The sequence below is a fragment of the Macadamia integrifolia genome, chromosome 7 (assembly GCF_013358625.1).
Source record: "Macadamia integrifolia cultivar HAES 741 chromosome 7, SCU_Mint_v3, whole genome shotgun sequence".
Taxonomy (NCBI): domain Eukaryota; kingdom Viridiplantae; phylum Streptophyta; class Magnoliopsida; order Proteales; family Proteaceae; genus Macadamia; species Macadamia integrifolia.
The window spans coordinates 8,370,638-8,382,575 of record NC_056563.1 but is presented as its reverse complement, the minus strand read 5'-3'; the positions used below and the strand labels follow the sequence as shown (position 1 = coordinate 8,382,575).

Here is an 11,938-nt window from a genome sequence, read left to right as displayed (position 1 = left end):
CACCATTTGTCCGGAGTCAAATAGAGATTTATCCTAGTGATCAATTTGACAAGGTTAGGAGAGAGAACAGATGATAGCAATTCAAGAACCCAAGAATTGAAAGAAATGAAGTCCGAAACCTATATTGAGCGGGGTTTAAAGTGGGGGTAGTAGTTAATCAGGATTTGTTGTAAACAGAGAAAAGGGATTCAAGGGTCATGCCAAAAATGTTATTACTTGAGCTAATTTGGCGAACAACAATTTTATAAAGAAGAGGAAGAATAGAAGAGATGTTCCAAATTCAAGATCTTATCCTTCTGGCAATTATAAAATCGATAGTCAACGTCCTGGCAAAATATTTAACACGTAAAATCATAGACATTTCAGGAAAAGTCTATATGTGATGTTGTGGGAAGACAAGCCTTCTGCGCTACAATAAACTAGATCTGGATGGAAAGAAATCATAAGAAATGGACCTCTAACTCTCGTCCTCTTGATAAGATTTGGGGCTCCTTCATCTTTGATGTCAAGGCTAAAATCTCGCACGATACTTCCACTTGTAACCCCTCCCCTAAAAATTATCATATTGTAAACTCCTGGGAGCTCCTCAACTCCACCATCAGGAATAGTTCTTCCCTCTGAGATAGTTCTGTTTTCCTTCTCCCTCCCCTTTCTAAGGGCTGTATTCTTTCTTTTTCGCTTGGTAATGAATTATTTATACACCCAAACAAAAAATCATAGACATTAATCAATCTCCAACCCAGTTTGAGCAACAGAGTAATGCTTTGGGTATTAGCATCCGTAACACATTGAAGAGATGTGTTACTCAAGGCTTAAAACCAACTTATGTTAGATATGCCACTTGTTTGTTATTATCAAAACCAATCTAGGAGAGAGGAATCCCCAATAGCACGAATGGTCTATGCTATAACTGCAATGAGAAATTCATCCTCAAACATCAATGTAAGAAGTTTTTCCCCGAGGCCTATGATGACGAAGTGATGACTCTTGAATAAGCTACAAAAGAAGATTAAGAGTCCTATACAAGGCCATTTCCAGATTGGGGTCTCGACTCTCGAGGACAAGTCCATTCTTTATGGGGAGGAATAGTTGTAATAGTATAGGAAGAGTGTAGGGAGAAGTTATGTAATGACTATATAGTCTATTTATTGGTTTTTTCGAAATGATATACGGATGAGTTGGATTTCCTATAAATTCTCCTTTAAGAAAAAGCGTACAGTACCACCTTAGTTACAAACAATTTAAAAGTTTTATGCTAGAGCACAAACTATCATACATAATGAGAATTAATATCAATTAAAATACTAATATTGAGTTTATGGACACATATCCAACAGTCTAGAATTTTGGATTTCGAATGAACTAGTAGCAGACAAGAAACCATTGTACCTCTGACCATTGACAGCGTGCCCATGCTGGATTTGGCCAAAACCATTTTCCAAATACCATCCGAATGTTTCAACTGATGATCAACAAAACTGTAAATCTTGTTCTGTCAATACTTTAACAGTTATTTCACTTAGGAAGTGCACAAGACATGAAACAGACACGAGAAATATTTTAAAATATATATATATATATATATATGGAAAAAGGTTGGGTATGCCGCCGATATCAAGTATGCAAGCACCCATTGTGTCTATCTCTCTCTTCCCTTTTTTCTGAAATAACCCCCATATATATATATATATATATATAACTCAGAAATTTTCCTTCTTTTTTTGTGTTTGTGTGTGTGGGTCCGTTGGACCAAACCATCTGACCTGTTGGATGCAATTTGAAAAGTTCGGGTACTCATGATTTGGATATGAAGATCATATAATCAGATAACTTTATTTATTTGCGCTGTAATCTTTTTCTCATCAAGTACAATTCTTAATTTTTATTATAACTTATTACAACATAATTACAACTAGACCATCCCATAAAAGTGACAACAAAGTCCCATCACTACAAAACTCGAGTGACGTTTTGTAACAAGGCCACTTCATTCTTACCTTCTGTGATTTGATGAGAAATACCACATGGCAGCACCATAGTCACTTCATTTAACTTCTCAGATTTCAAAATTTCAACATGATGAGTAGCAATGGTCCAACAAAAATACATTATATCACCTTGGTGCAGCAGATTTTCAACCCTACTATGCTGGAGGAGTGGCTGCAGTTCTTCCTGAAAATAAATCAGCGGAAGCCATCTAAAGTAGTTTTTCATTCAACTTCTTGTTACAGCCAAATTTCTATCCCGGTGTGCTGGAGGAACTTGGATGTTTGTGGCTGCAGTTTTTCCTGAAAATAAATCAATTGAAACTAAGATTCTTGCGTGCAGTCGTCAAAATTTGAAATTTAAAACAGTGAATCTCTAAGAGATTAGTCCAAAGCACAATGGGTATGGAGTTGATGTTGGCAGGTCTGGATGAAGAAAATGGAGGTAATCTCCATGGCTAAATTTTGTATAATAGACTATATATGTTAAATGTAAAATTCTAAGTGGACAGTATTGAAGAGTTGAAACAAAAAGCTTGGCTTCTATCACCAAATCAAGATTCATAAATTTTGAATTAGGGTCGTGTTGCTTGGTCACAATATTGCTCAATGAAAACCTGCCCCATGCCAGAAATATGCAAGGGGCTCATCAATTTAGTACACTAATCAAGGCAGTGCCGTATGGTTTTTGAAATTATCTAACCAACCCAAACCCAAAAAAATACCATACTCTATCGGTGGAGTGGGGGCACCGGCTAAGCCCTGCCCATTCCATCGCTACGTGGAGGATGACATGGAAAATCTGAGCTATTCATTACCGAGGCAACCATCTGGATCTGCCAGCTTCCTATTGATCAACTCTATGCTCTTATCAACTATTGGATTCTCATCCAGAGTAGAGCTAGCAACAACCTTAAAATTTTTAAAGAAAAAAGCAAGAAAAGCTTTCTTTTGCCAAGAGGTGCAGTGTTATTGCGTCACGTGGCAGACATTTCTAGTCATTTTTTCAGCAACCTCAGAGTCTTGCATAAGATATCAGGTCATCAATCTTCCTTTGAAAGACAACCCAACTAACATACCCGTCCTCCTTTCAAAAAGAGAGATACCTTGGCCGCTCAAACGCTCCATCAGTAATCCATCAAAGACCAAAGAGAACACATTACTCAACTCAACTGTGTCTCGTCCAAACTAAATGCTATTGGCTAAACCAGATACTGTGTCATTCTATTTAAAACAGTGTTTTAAAGCGATGTACGGATGCGCTGGGGATGCTTGGGATGGCGGTTACCAGGCCAGAACTACAAAACTACTTGTGAACCTAGGATGAAAATTTTGAACAAGTTATTTTTTTTTTTTTCTTTTTTGTTGCATTATTTTATATTTTCGAAAGACTGTCAGGACACTGGATGCTGGACCTAAACTATTTTGCCCTGGCTGTTTTTAACAACACTGGTTTTAAGACCATATTTTCAGTCAATAGAACATTTTCTATCAAGGGCGAAGAAACATGAAGATATTTATAATAATCTCAACACAAAGGAAGGAGGAGAACATCTATAAAATTGCTAAAACGAGAGATGAAGAGTAGAGAATTCGACCATGCGAGATGTATTAAAAGAGATGATGATAAAATGCTAGCAAGAGACAAGGACATTATGAAGAGATGAGAAATGTATTTTAAGAAAGAAAGTAGGCAAGATACTAGGCGCTGATGAGGATTGTTGAATAATGAGTTATATTGTAATTAATGGGTTTTAGGGGTATTATCCAAGTGGACACCCTTAAGCCCATTTAGGGTTTTACTTTATCATAAATAGAGAGGCTTAAGCTCATAATTGGCACAAGTCACATTCTCCCTAATTCTTCATGGTATCAGAGCAGGTTAGAGAGAAAACCTATTCTCTATTTCTCCTTCTCTAAAATACCCTAACCATCACCACTGCCCCCCCTCTCTCTCTCTCTCTCTCCCCATGCAAATTGCCTAGAGCCTCTGCCATCTCCTCCTCACCGTCGAACCCTGCCGCCTAGCGCTTCCGTAGACCACCACCTAGCGCCTCTCTCTCGCTTGCGGTTTCCCTCACTGCCAACCACCGCTGCCATACCCTTTGCACGACTTTCTCTCTCTGTCTCTCTCTCGCGACTCCTACCTTCTCATATCCTTCACCTCCCACAACTAGCGGTTTTCCTCTTTTGCCCTTTTTAGGGTCTCTCCCTCGGTGGTGAGTGTTCTCCCACCGAAGGCCCTTTTTTGGTCATGTGTTTGATCCATATCCCTATGCTTCATTAGATCTGGTCTGGTGCCTTTCCTTATGATTATTCTTGGGATCAGCAACCATGGCGACTGAAGACTCTGGGACATCATCCCTTCAGGATGGTAGGACTCGTGGCTCTGATGGCAATTATCCTACCTTACCTGTTACCTCCATCAGGTTGGATAGGAGCAAGTATCTAATTTGGTCCTGCTCCAAAACTACCTGCCTATTGCTGGCCGTGGCTATGCCAAATATCTTACAAGTACTAGCGGTCGCCCTACTACTGCTGGTTCTCCTCAGGACAAGTAGGACGCCGCCAACTACATGGTAATGTCCTACCTTATAAATTCAATGACCCCATCCATTGTGAGGGGTTATTTATTGCTTGATACTACTACCCATATCTAGAAGGTTGTGAGGGGAATGTATTCTCAAGTGGGCATTTGTGCCCAGTGCTTTGAATTGTGAAAAAAGCTTCATAGGGCTACCCAGAAGGAACTCACAGTGTCCCAATATTATTCTGAACTGTGGTATGTGAAATAAGATTGACTACTATGAGACATATCAGCCTGTCTGTGATGTTGATGTTGTAGGCTTTAAGAAGCGTGAGGAGATGGTACATGCCTGTGATTTTTTGGCAAGTTTAAATATGGAATTTGATCAGATTAGTATCAATGTCCTTAATCGTCACCCGTTCCCTAGTCTTGAATAGGCTTTTTCACTAATCCACGTAAAAGAAAATCGGCAATCTGAGATGCTCCAGCTTGTCTCTCAGGATTGCTCTGCCTTATTGTCTGTATAGGGCTCTACTGGTTCTAATGCTAGGACCCCTGCTCCTCCCTCCACTGACAAATATGTCATTAAGTGTGCCTATTGTGGGTGGTAAGGGGCACCACACTAGGTTGACTTATTGGAAGCTTCATGGGCAACCTGCTAATCAAGTTCGTGGAAAGTCCTCTCAGTCTCAAGAAAATCAGTCTAAATTTGCTGATAACACCGATTTCCAGGTCCCTCAGGTTCCTCCTCTAACGACGAGATGACTATGCTACGTAATATGATGACTCAGATGAGATACTCTACTATTGTTTTTGCCTCCTTTTTGCCAGCCATTATTGCCTCTCACTCGACCCAGTACTATCTTTTGTAGTTATCGTGCATCTGTTGCTTCCCAGGCTTGGATACTCGACTCTGGGGCTACTAATCACATGACCGGATTGCCCACATTTCTTTCTACATATTCTCCTTCCTCAGGTAACACCAAGGTTCGGGTAGAATGGTTCCCTTCTATTGCTGGGACGGGTTCCATTAGGTGCTCACCTACTATGTCTCTGACCCCCGTTCTTCATATTCATCAATTTTCTACTAATTTATTGGCAATTGATAGTATTACTAAAGATTTGAACTGTAAGGTTACCTTCTTTCCTACTCATTGTGTGTTTTAGGACTTGGTTATGGGGGCAACGATTGGCAATGGTAGAATGAGTGGTGGTCTCTATTTCTTGGACACTGGACCTTCAAGGGCACTTCATACGACTTCATCTGAGCTCTTGAGTTGGCATCGCAGTCTTGATCACCCCCCCATGGGGAACTTTATCTAGATTATTTCCTGCTTTAGTTAAACACAGTATTCAGGACAAGTTTACTTGTTTATCTTGTTTTTGGTAATAGAAGTATTCTTTTTTCTTTAATTCACTATGATGTTTGAGGCCCTCCTGCCGTGTCTATGTATCTGGATATAGATGGTTTCACTTTTATTGATTGCAATATTCATGCTACTTGGATTTATTTATTGCATCATAAGAGGGTGGTGTTTAAGTGCTTCAGCGAATTCCATTGCATGGTTAGGACTTAGTTTGATGCTAAGGTTAGGATTTTGCGTATTGATAATGGCAGGCAATATGTAGATAGTTCATTTAAATCCTATTTGGTTGATCATAGAATTATTCATCAGACGAGTTGTGTTGTTACCCAAGAGGAGAATGGGGTTCCAGAGAGTAAGAATAGACACTTGCTTGAGGTTGCTCGCTCTCTGATGTTTGAGATGCAGGTACCTGACCCTTATTTGAGTGAGGTTGTCCTTACTGCTTCATATCTTATTAATAGGATGCCTTCACGAATGTTGGGGTTCAGGTCCCCTATTGAGCTGTTATCCGGATCACATGCCTTTGTTGTTCCGCCTAAGGTGTTTGGCTTTATTTTTTTTGTTCGTATTCATCAGGTTCCTGGATAGCTTGACCTTAGGGGTTCAGGTGCATTTTCGTTGGCTAAAACTCCTACTCAGAAAGGATACAAGTGTTATCATCATCCTCGATGACTCTTTGTTTCTATAAATGTGATCTTTCATGAGACATAGGCTTACTACTCACCTCTTCAGGTGGGAGTTTTCTAGTAGTGAAGAGGTTCTATAGATTCCTTCATTTGATGGTCCTTGACTTCTCCCTATGGATGACAGGGATAAAACTGAGAGGGATACAAGAGAGACAACTACTGGGTATTTGTCAAGAGGTTCCCATTCAGGGGGAGCAACAGGTTCAGCTGAAAATGCAAGATGGTCCAGTGATACAGGTGTTCTCTCGTAAGAAAAGGAGAACTGACACAACTACTCATACTACCACTGCTACTCAACTGCTTTCGGATCCTGATTCTACTCTCCCAGGTATGGTTTAAAGTATCTCCGATATGATACCCTCTAATAAGTATCTTGAATTCGACCGATACCGATACTTTAATCCTTGCAGTTCCAGGGATCTCTTTTCCCCCCACTTTTGATCAGTCCCTTGATGTTCCTATCGCTCATAGAAAAGGTAATAGGACTTGTACTCAACACCCCATTTCCAATGTTGTGCCCTATAATGCCCTGTCTCCATCTCGTGTTTTTGTGTCTTCCTTGTCTTCTGTTTCCATTCCTCAGACTTGGTAGGCGGCAAATACAGAACCTAGATGGAAGGAGGCAATGAATGAGGAGATGAGAGAACTTCACAAAAATGGCACATGGGACTTGGTTACTCTTCCACTACAAAAGCAACCAATTGGCTGCAAATGGGTTTTCATTGTTAAACACAACACTGATGAGACTGTAGAGAGATACAAAGCAAGGTTGGTTGCCAAGGGATTTACTCAAACATATGGGATTGATTACCAAGTGACCTTTGCTCTTGTTGCCAAGATGAACACAGTTAGAGTTCAAATCTCCTATGCAATGAACCGAGGTTGGGAGCTACAACAACTAGATGTCAAGAATGCATTTCTTTGTGAAGAGCTGACAAAGTGTGTATGAACATTACACCAGGCTACTCTCATGGTTTAAAGTATCTCCGATACAATAGGATACCCTCCGATATGTATCTTAAATTTAACCGACCGATACTAATACTCTAATCCTTGATCTTTAGCATATCTTAGTGCATCTCCAATATGAAACGATAAGATACTCTTATCTTAAATTTAGCCGATCAATACAGCGACCGATACTAATACTTTAATCCTTGATCTTTAGCATATCTTAGTGTTTTTCCGATACGATACAATACAATACGATACCCTCTGATATGTATCTTAAATTTAGGGTCGACCACCAATACTAATACTTTAATTCTTTGTCTTTAGCATATCTCCGATACGATACGATACCCTCTGATACATATCTTAAATTTAGCCAACCGATACTGATACTTTAATCCTTGGACTTGTAGTGTTCCTCTCCTATTACTTTCCTTTTACTTTTACTATTCTTTTTTTACTTTATACGATCCATGTAGCCAACCCCATTAGTTGGGATAAGTCAGTTGTTGTAGAACAGATTCCTCTCGTCATAAACTGAGAACTATGACCATGAAATTAACAATTAATAGGCTCAGGACTAAAGAAATATTCATCAACTAACCTTCGCCTTTTTCCATTGTCCTTCTACTACGCCATAGAAGCCGAATTGGTGTACCAGAAAATCCTACATCTGAACGTAGCTTCTTTTCCATGTAACGCCGGTATGTTTCAGGGAAAAGATTTGCATCATTAACAAAGAAAACAAAAGTAGGAGGACGGATTGCTGCCTGTACAAGGAAATTCAGGTGGATTTGATGCCTGTAAGTAATTAATAAAGAAGAATGCACAGCTTCAATTAAGGAATGTTAAAACATCCATACACATAAATGCTGCAATCTCTCAAAGACAAGATTTATATTCATACACCAAACCAATGTAGGGTTCAGTGCTGCATATCAAATGTACCTGAGTGCTATAATAAACACGCCCTCTCTTTCCACCTCTGGTCCTTGGAGGTGCTTTAAAAGCTATTGCCTCTTGTACAACTTGATTCAATATGGAAGTACCAAGCCTTCTTGACCTTTCTTTTTCAACCATGCCAGCAGCAACAATGATCCTGAGGCCAATTATTGATGACTAAACTAAATCAAATTAATATCTAAGTTATCTATCAGTTTTTTCTTTAAGGAAAAGGTAATAAAGTGGTCCATAAATATATATATATAGACTATTATACCCCTGCAGCATAATACACGATACCATGTAGTAAGAGATAATCCAACAAACAACCAATGTACACAGCAAAAGAAGAGAGAGAGAAGAGACATATCACGATAGGAATAATCTCCTATCGTGATTACCTGAAAGAAGCATTACGCCATTACCGCCAACAACAATAATACTGTAGGAATAGATATACCCCTACAGCATAATACACTTATTTAACATATAGCATAAATAGATCTCTCAAAGTGGGAAGCCTTTTATGAATGGCATGCTTTTCCACCTTCACCATTATCAAATCTTTGCTTTCTAATGTATTTGCACATAATAAACAGGTATCCTTTTATTTTTTGGTTCCAGTGAGAGTCAATCATTAGCAATAAGGTGTTTAACAGACAATATTGGCTTCTATGAATGCTATTCAGTGATTCCTTCCTTTCTTTTCATAAAGAATAATGGACTGCATTATAGAAAGAAAACATCAGCTACAAATAGGTATGGGACAACGAGTGACCAAAAAACAGCAGCACTAACTCCAAGACACATGAAAAGATAATGCACCAAATGCAAGTACTTGCTTAGAGCTCTCCTCAAGCTACATCTACGTTGCTCATTCCTATTTGTTTTGTAGAATAAACAAAGGAATGCCTTTTTCAATTAGTATGTTACCATTCCTCTGTCTATAAATCAAGAAGGATCTCCGCTTTCAACAAAAACACATCAGGGTTTATGGGACCCACTACGCGTGCATGTGCGTGTGTTATGATAAGTCAAAAGGGAAAAAAAAATTTCTACGCAGACAGGTTTCGATGGAATCACTTGATGGGAATGCTGAGAGCCTTAAGGACCAAGGTTTTAAAACTTGGTATCGGTCTCAGGATCGGCCTTGACCGATGACCAATCTGGATCATTTTAAAACTTGGTATTGGTTTCGGGATTGGTCTTGACTGATAACCTATCCGGATCGCCTTGGATCAGACTGAGAAAGACGAATTTACCCCTGGTTTTTAATAAAAATAAGTTTTCATTACCATTTTACCCCTAGTCAGTACCAGTGGATCAGTCTTGGCCGATAATGATCTGATCCGAGTTTTACTTATTTCTCGCTTTGCAACTTCAGGAATCCGGCAATCGCTCAGCAGACTTTGAACCCACAATGTCTATATAATCCTCCAGCAATCCCTGCAACTTCGATGAGCTCTCTCTGAAAGTCCAGCATCTCCAATGATCATTCCAGCATCCTCAATTTTTCTCTGCATTCTCTCTCTTACATGCATTAACAAAGGGGTTGCATCTCCAGCAGCCATTCATATGGTGGTTTCATCTTCCAAAACCTTCACAGAGTTTAATAGAGTTTGAGGTTCCAGGTATGACATTTAGGGATTTGTTTGAATGCATAACTAGGCTGATAACAGTTGTAAAAACATCGTGTGTGATATATGTATACAAAATTCTTCTTGTATCAATTTTTCATTTGGATGATTCCCAAGTAAATGAGCAAAACTAGAACCTAACACCAAACCGGTGGGTTGATTTTCGTCTCTCAAATCTGAAGTAAATTCCAAGCTGGCTGGGGCAATGATCACCACTGCAATCCAACTTCAAGCTAGGATTCCAAACAATGGCAAAATTTCAGTGTGTCAGTTGTCAAGGCGTCACCTAGGCGGCAGCTCATCCTGTGGCGCCTTGGTCGCCCTGGTGATGTCTAGGGGCTTTGCTGGTGTCGCCTACTCGCCTTGAATTTTTTCCACCTCAACCGCTTTGGTTCGCCTAGGCTCCTTGACAACTATGGGACCCAAGATGTGAAAATGGTAGTAAGAATTAGCAGCTTTGAACATTATAAAAGAACTAGCCAGACCCAGACCACTACATCTATAGAACTGAGATAAAGAGTAATGAGGACATAAAACGTTCAGATTTCAAGACCACCATGGTTCCACTCGTAGAATATTTCCCAGTATTGCTGGATCAACTTCCCTGATCAACTAAAAAGCACAGATGAGAGTAACACCACCAGACATAATCTTCAATGCTTTCTTTTTTCCTTCTTTTTTCTGCCAGGAATCTTTTAGCAAGGGACACTATTAAGAGAGGCCCTTTTTATCCTTCGGAAAGTTGAACTAATATAGGAAGAATAAGAAAGCTTAGATATGAAGTCGTCAAATTATTGTGATGTCATAAGCAAGTAACAGAAACACACACACATACACACACCTAAGGCAATTGTGATGGACAAACTCTGGGACAGCCCAAAGCATTTTCTAAACTTTTTGTCGACTAGATACCTATTTTAATTGTCATGTTGACCTAAGCTGATAGAGGACCTCATTAAGTTGGTGGTAGTGACCTAAGCTGATATCAGGGGGTTTCTGCCTCTAGGACTTGCTTCATCTGATAATATGTAGACCATGTGAGTCCAGATCATGTCAAGGGGCTACAGTGGCAAAACCTTATCAAAACTCTATGTTATTCCTTTTTGGAAACATTCTTTTGAGAGTAACTCAAAAGGACAGATTTTCCAAAGATAAAACAAAAAGGTTTTAAACCCATAGTTGGCCAACTCGGTGAAGTAACTGAGAAGACATCAGGAAGATGTTTATTGTCATAGAACAAACAACTCATATGATTGCTGGCTTGTAGTCTAATCTTGATGGGAATTATACTATATCACGTGCTGATTAGTGTTGGTGTGATAGCATTTTGCAGCTTCTTCAAGATTTGTTCAGTGCTGATCCATGCTCAATTTTAATGCTATATTGCTCACCTTTTCTGCCTGATACAAACATAAATCCAAAGCAAATCTCTAATTCCATTTCTCATGTTATTTTCTTGATTCTTCTGAACTTGATTCTAGTTCTATGCTCCTGAAAATCCCACTCCTTGCATGTTGTTGTTCCATAATTTCTTTATGCTATTAATTGACCAATTCAATCCCATCCATAAAATCAACCTGCTTTGAAACTTTCATTCAACCCAATAAATTTCCAGACCTGTACCTTATTGTTTGGCTAGTAAAACCATAAATTTCTCTCAGTTTATCCACTGCCTTGAAAAGGTCTGGCAACTAGCCAAACTTTAATTGTGCGGTCATAAATCATAATAAGTTTAAAGGAGTTTCCTCCGCTTTTTTCTGGAGTGTTGCAGATATTAAGATCTTTGGAAAATCCTGCTCATTAGAAGTGTTGAAACTCAGCAGATTTTTTTTTTTTTTTTTTT

The 11,938-nt window shown here is 39.2% G+C and overlaps 1 protein-coding gene across 1 annotated transcript in view; it reads right to left on the bottom strand.

The window, feature by feature from the left end:
• Positions 1 to 1,800: 1,800 nt before the first annotated feature.
• LOC122084372 (GTPase Der) overlaps positions 1,801 to 11,938 on the bottom strand; it is a 43,751-nt gene continuing 33,613 nt past the window's right edge. Inside the window, exons 10-12 of the mRNA XM_042652572.1 lie at positions 8,465 to 8,615; positions 8,121 to 8,286; positions 1,801 to 2,288 (exon numbers count right to left, since the gene is read on the bottom strand). Coding sequence (XP_042508506.1) covers positions 2,215 to 2,288; positions 8,121 to 8,286; positions 8,465 to 8,615 — 391 coding nt within the window. The 3' untranslated portion in view covers positions 1,801 to 2,214. The remainder of the gene's footprint in view (positions 2,289 to 8,120; positions 8,287 to 8,464; positions 8,616 to 11,938) is intronic.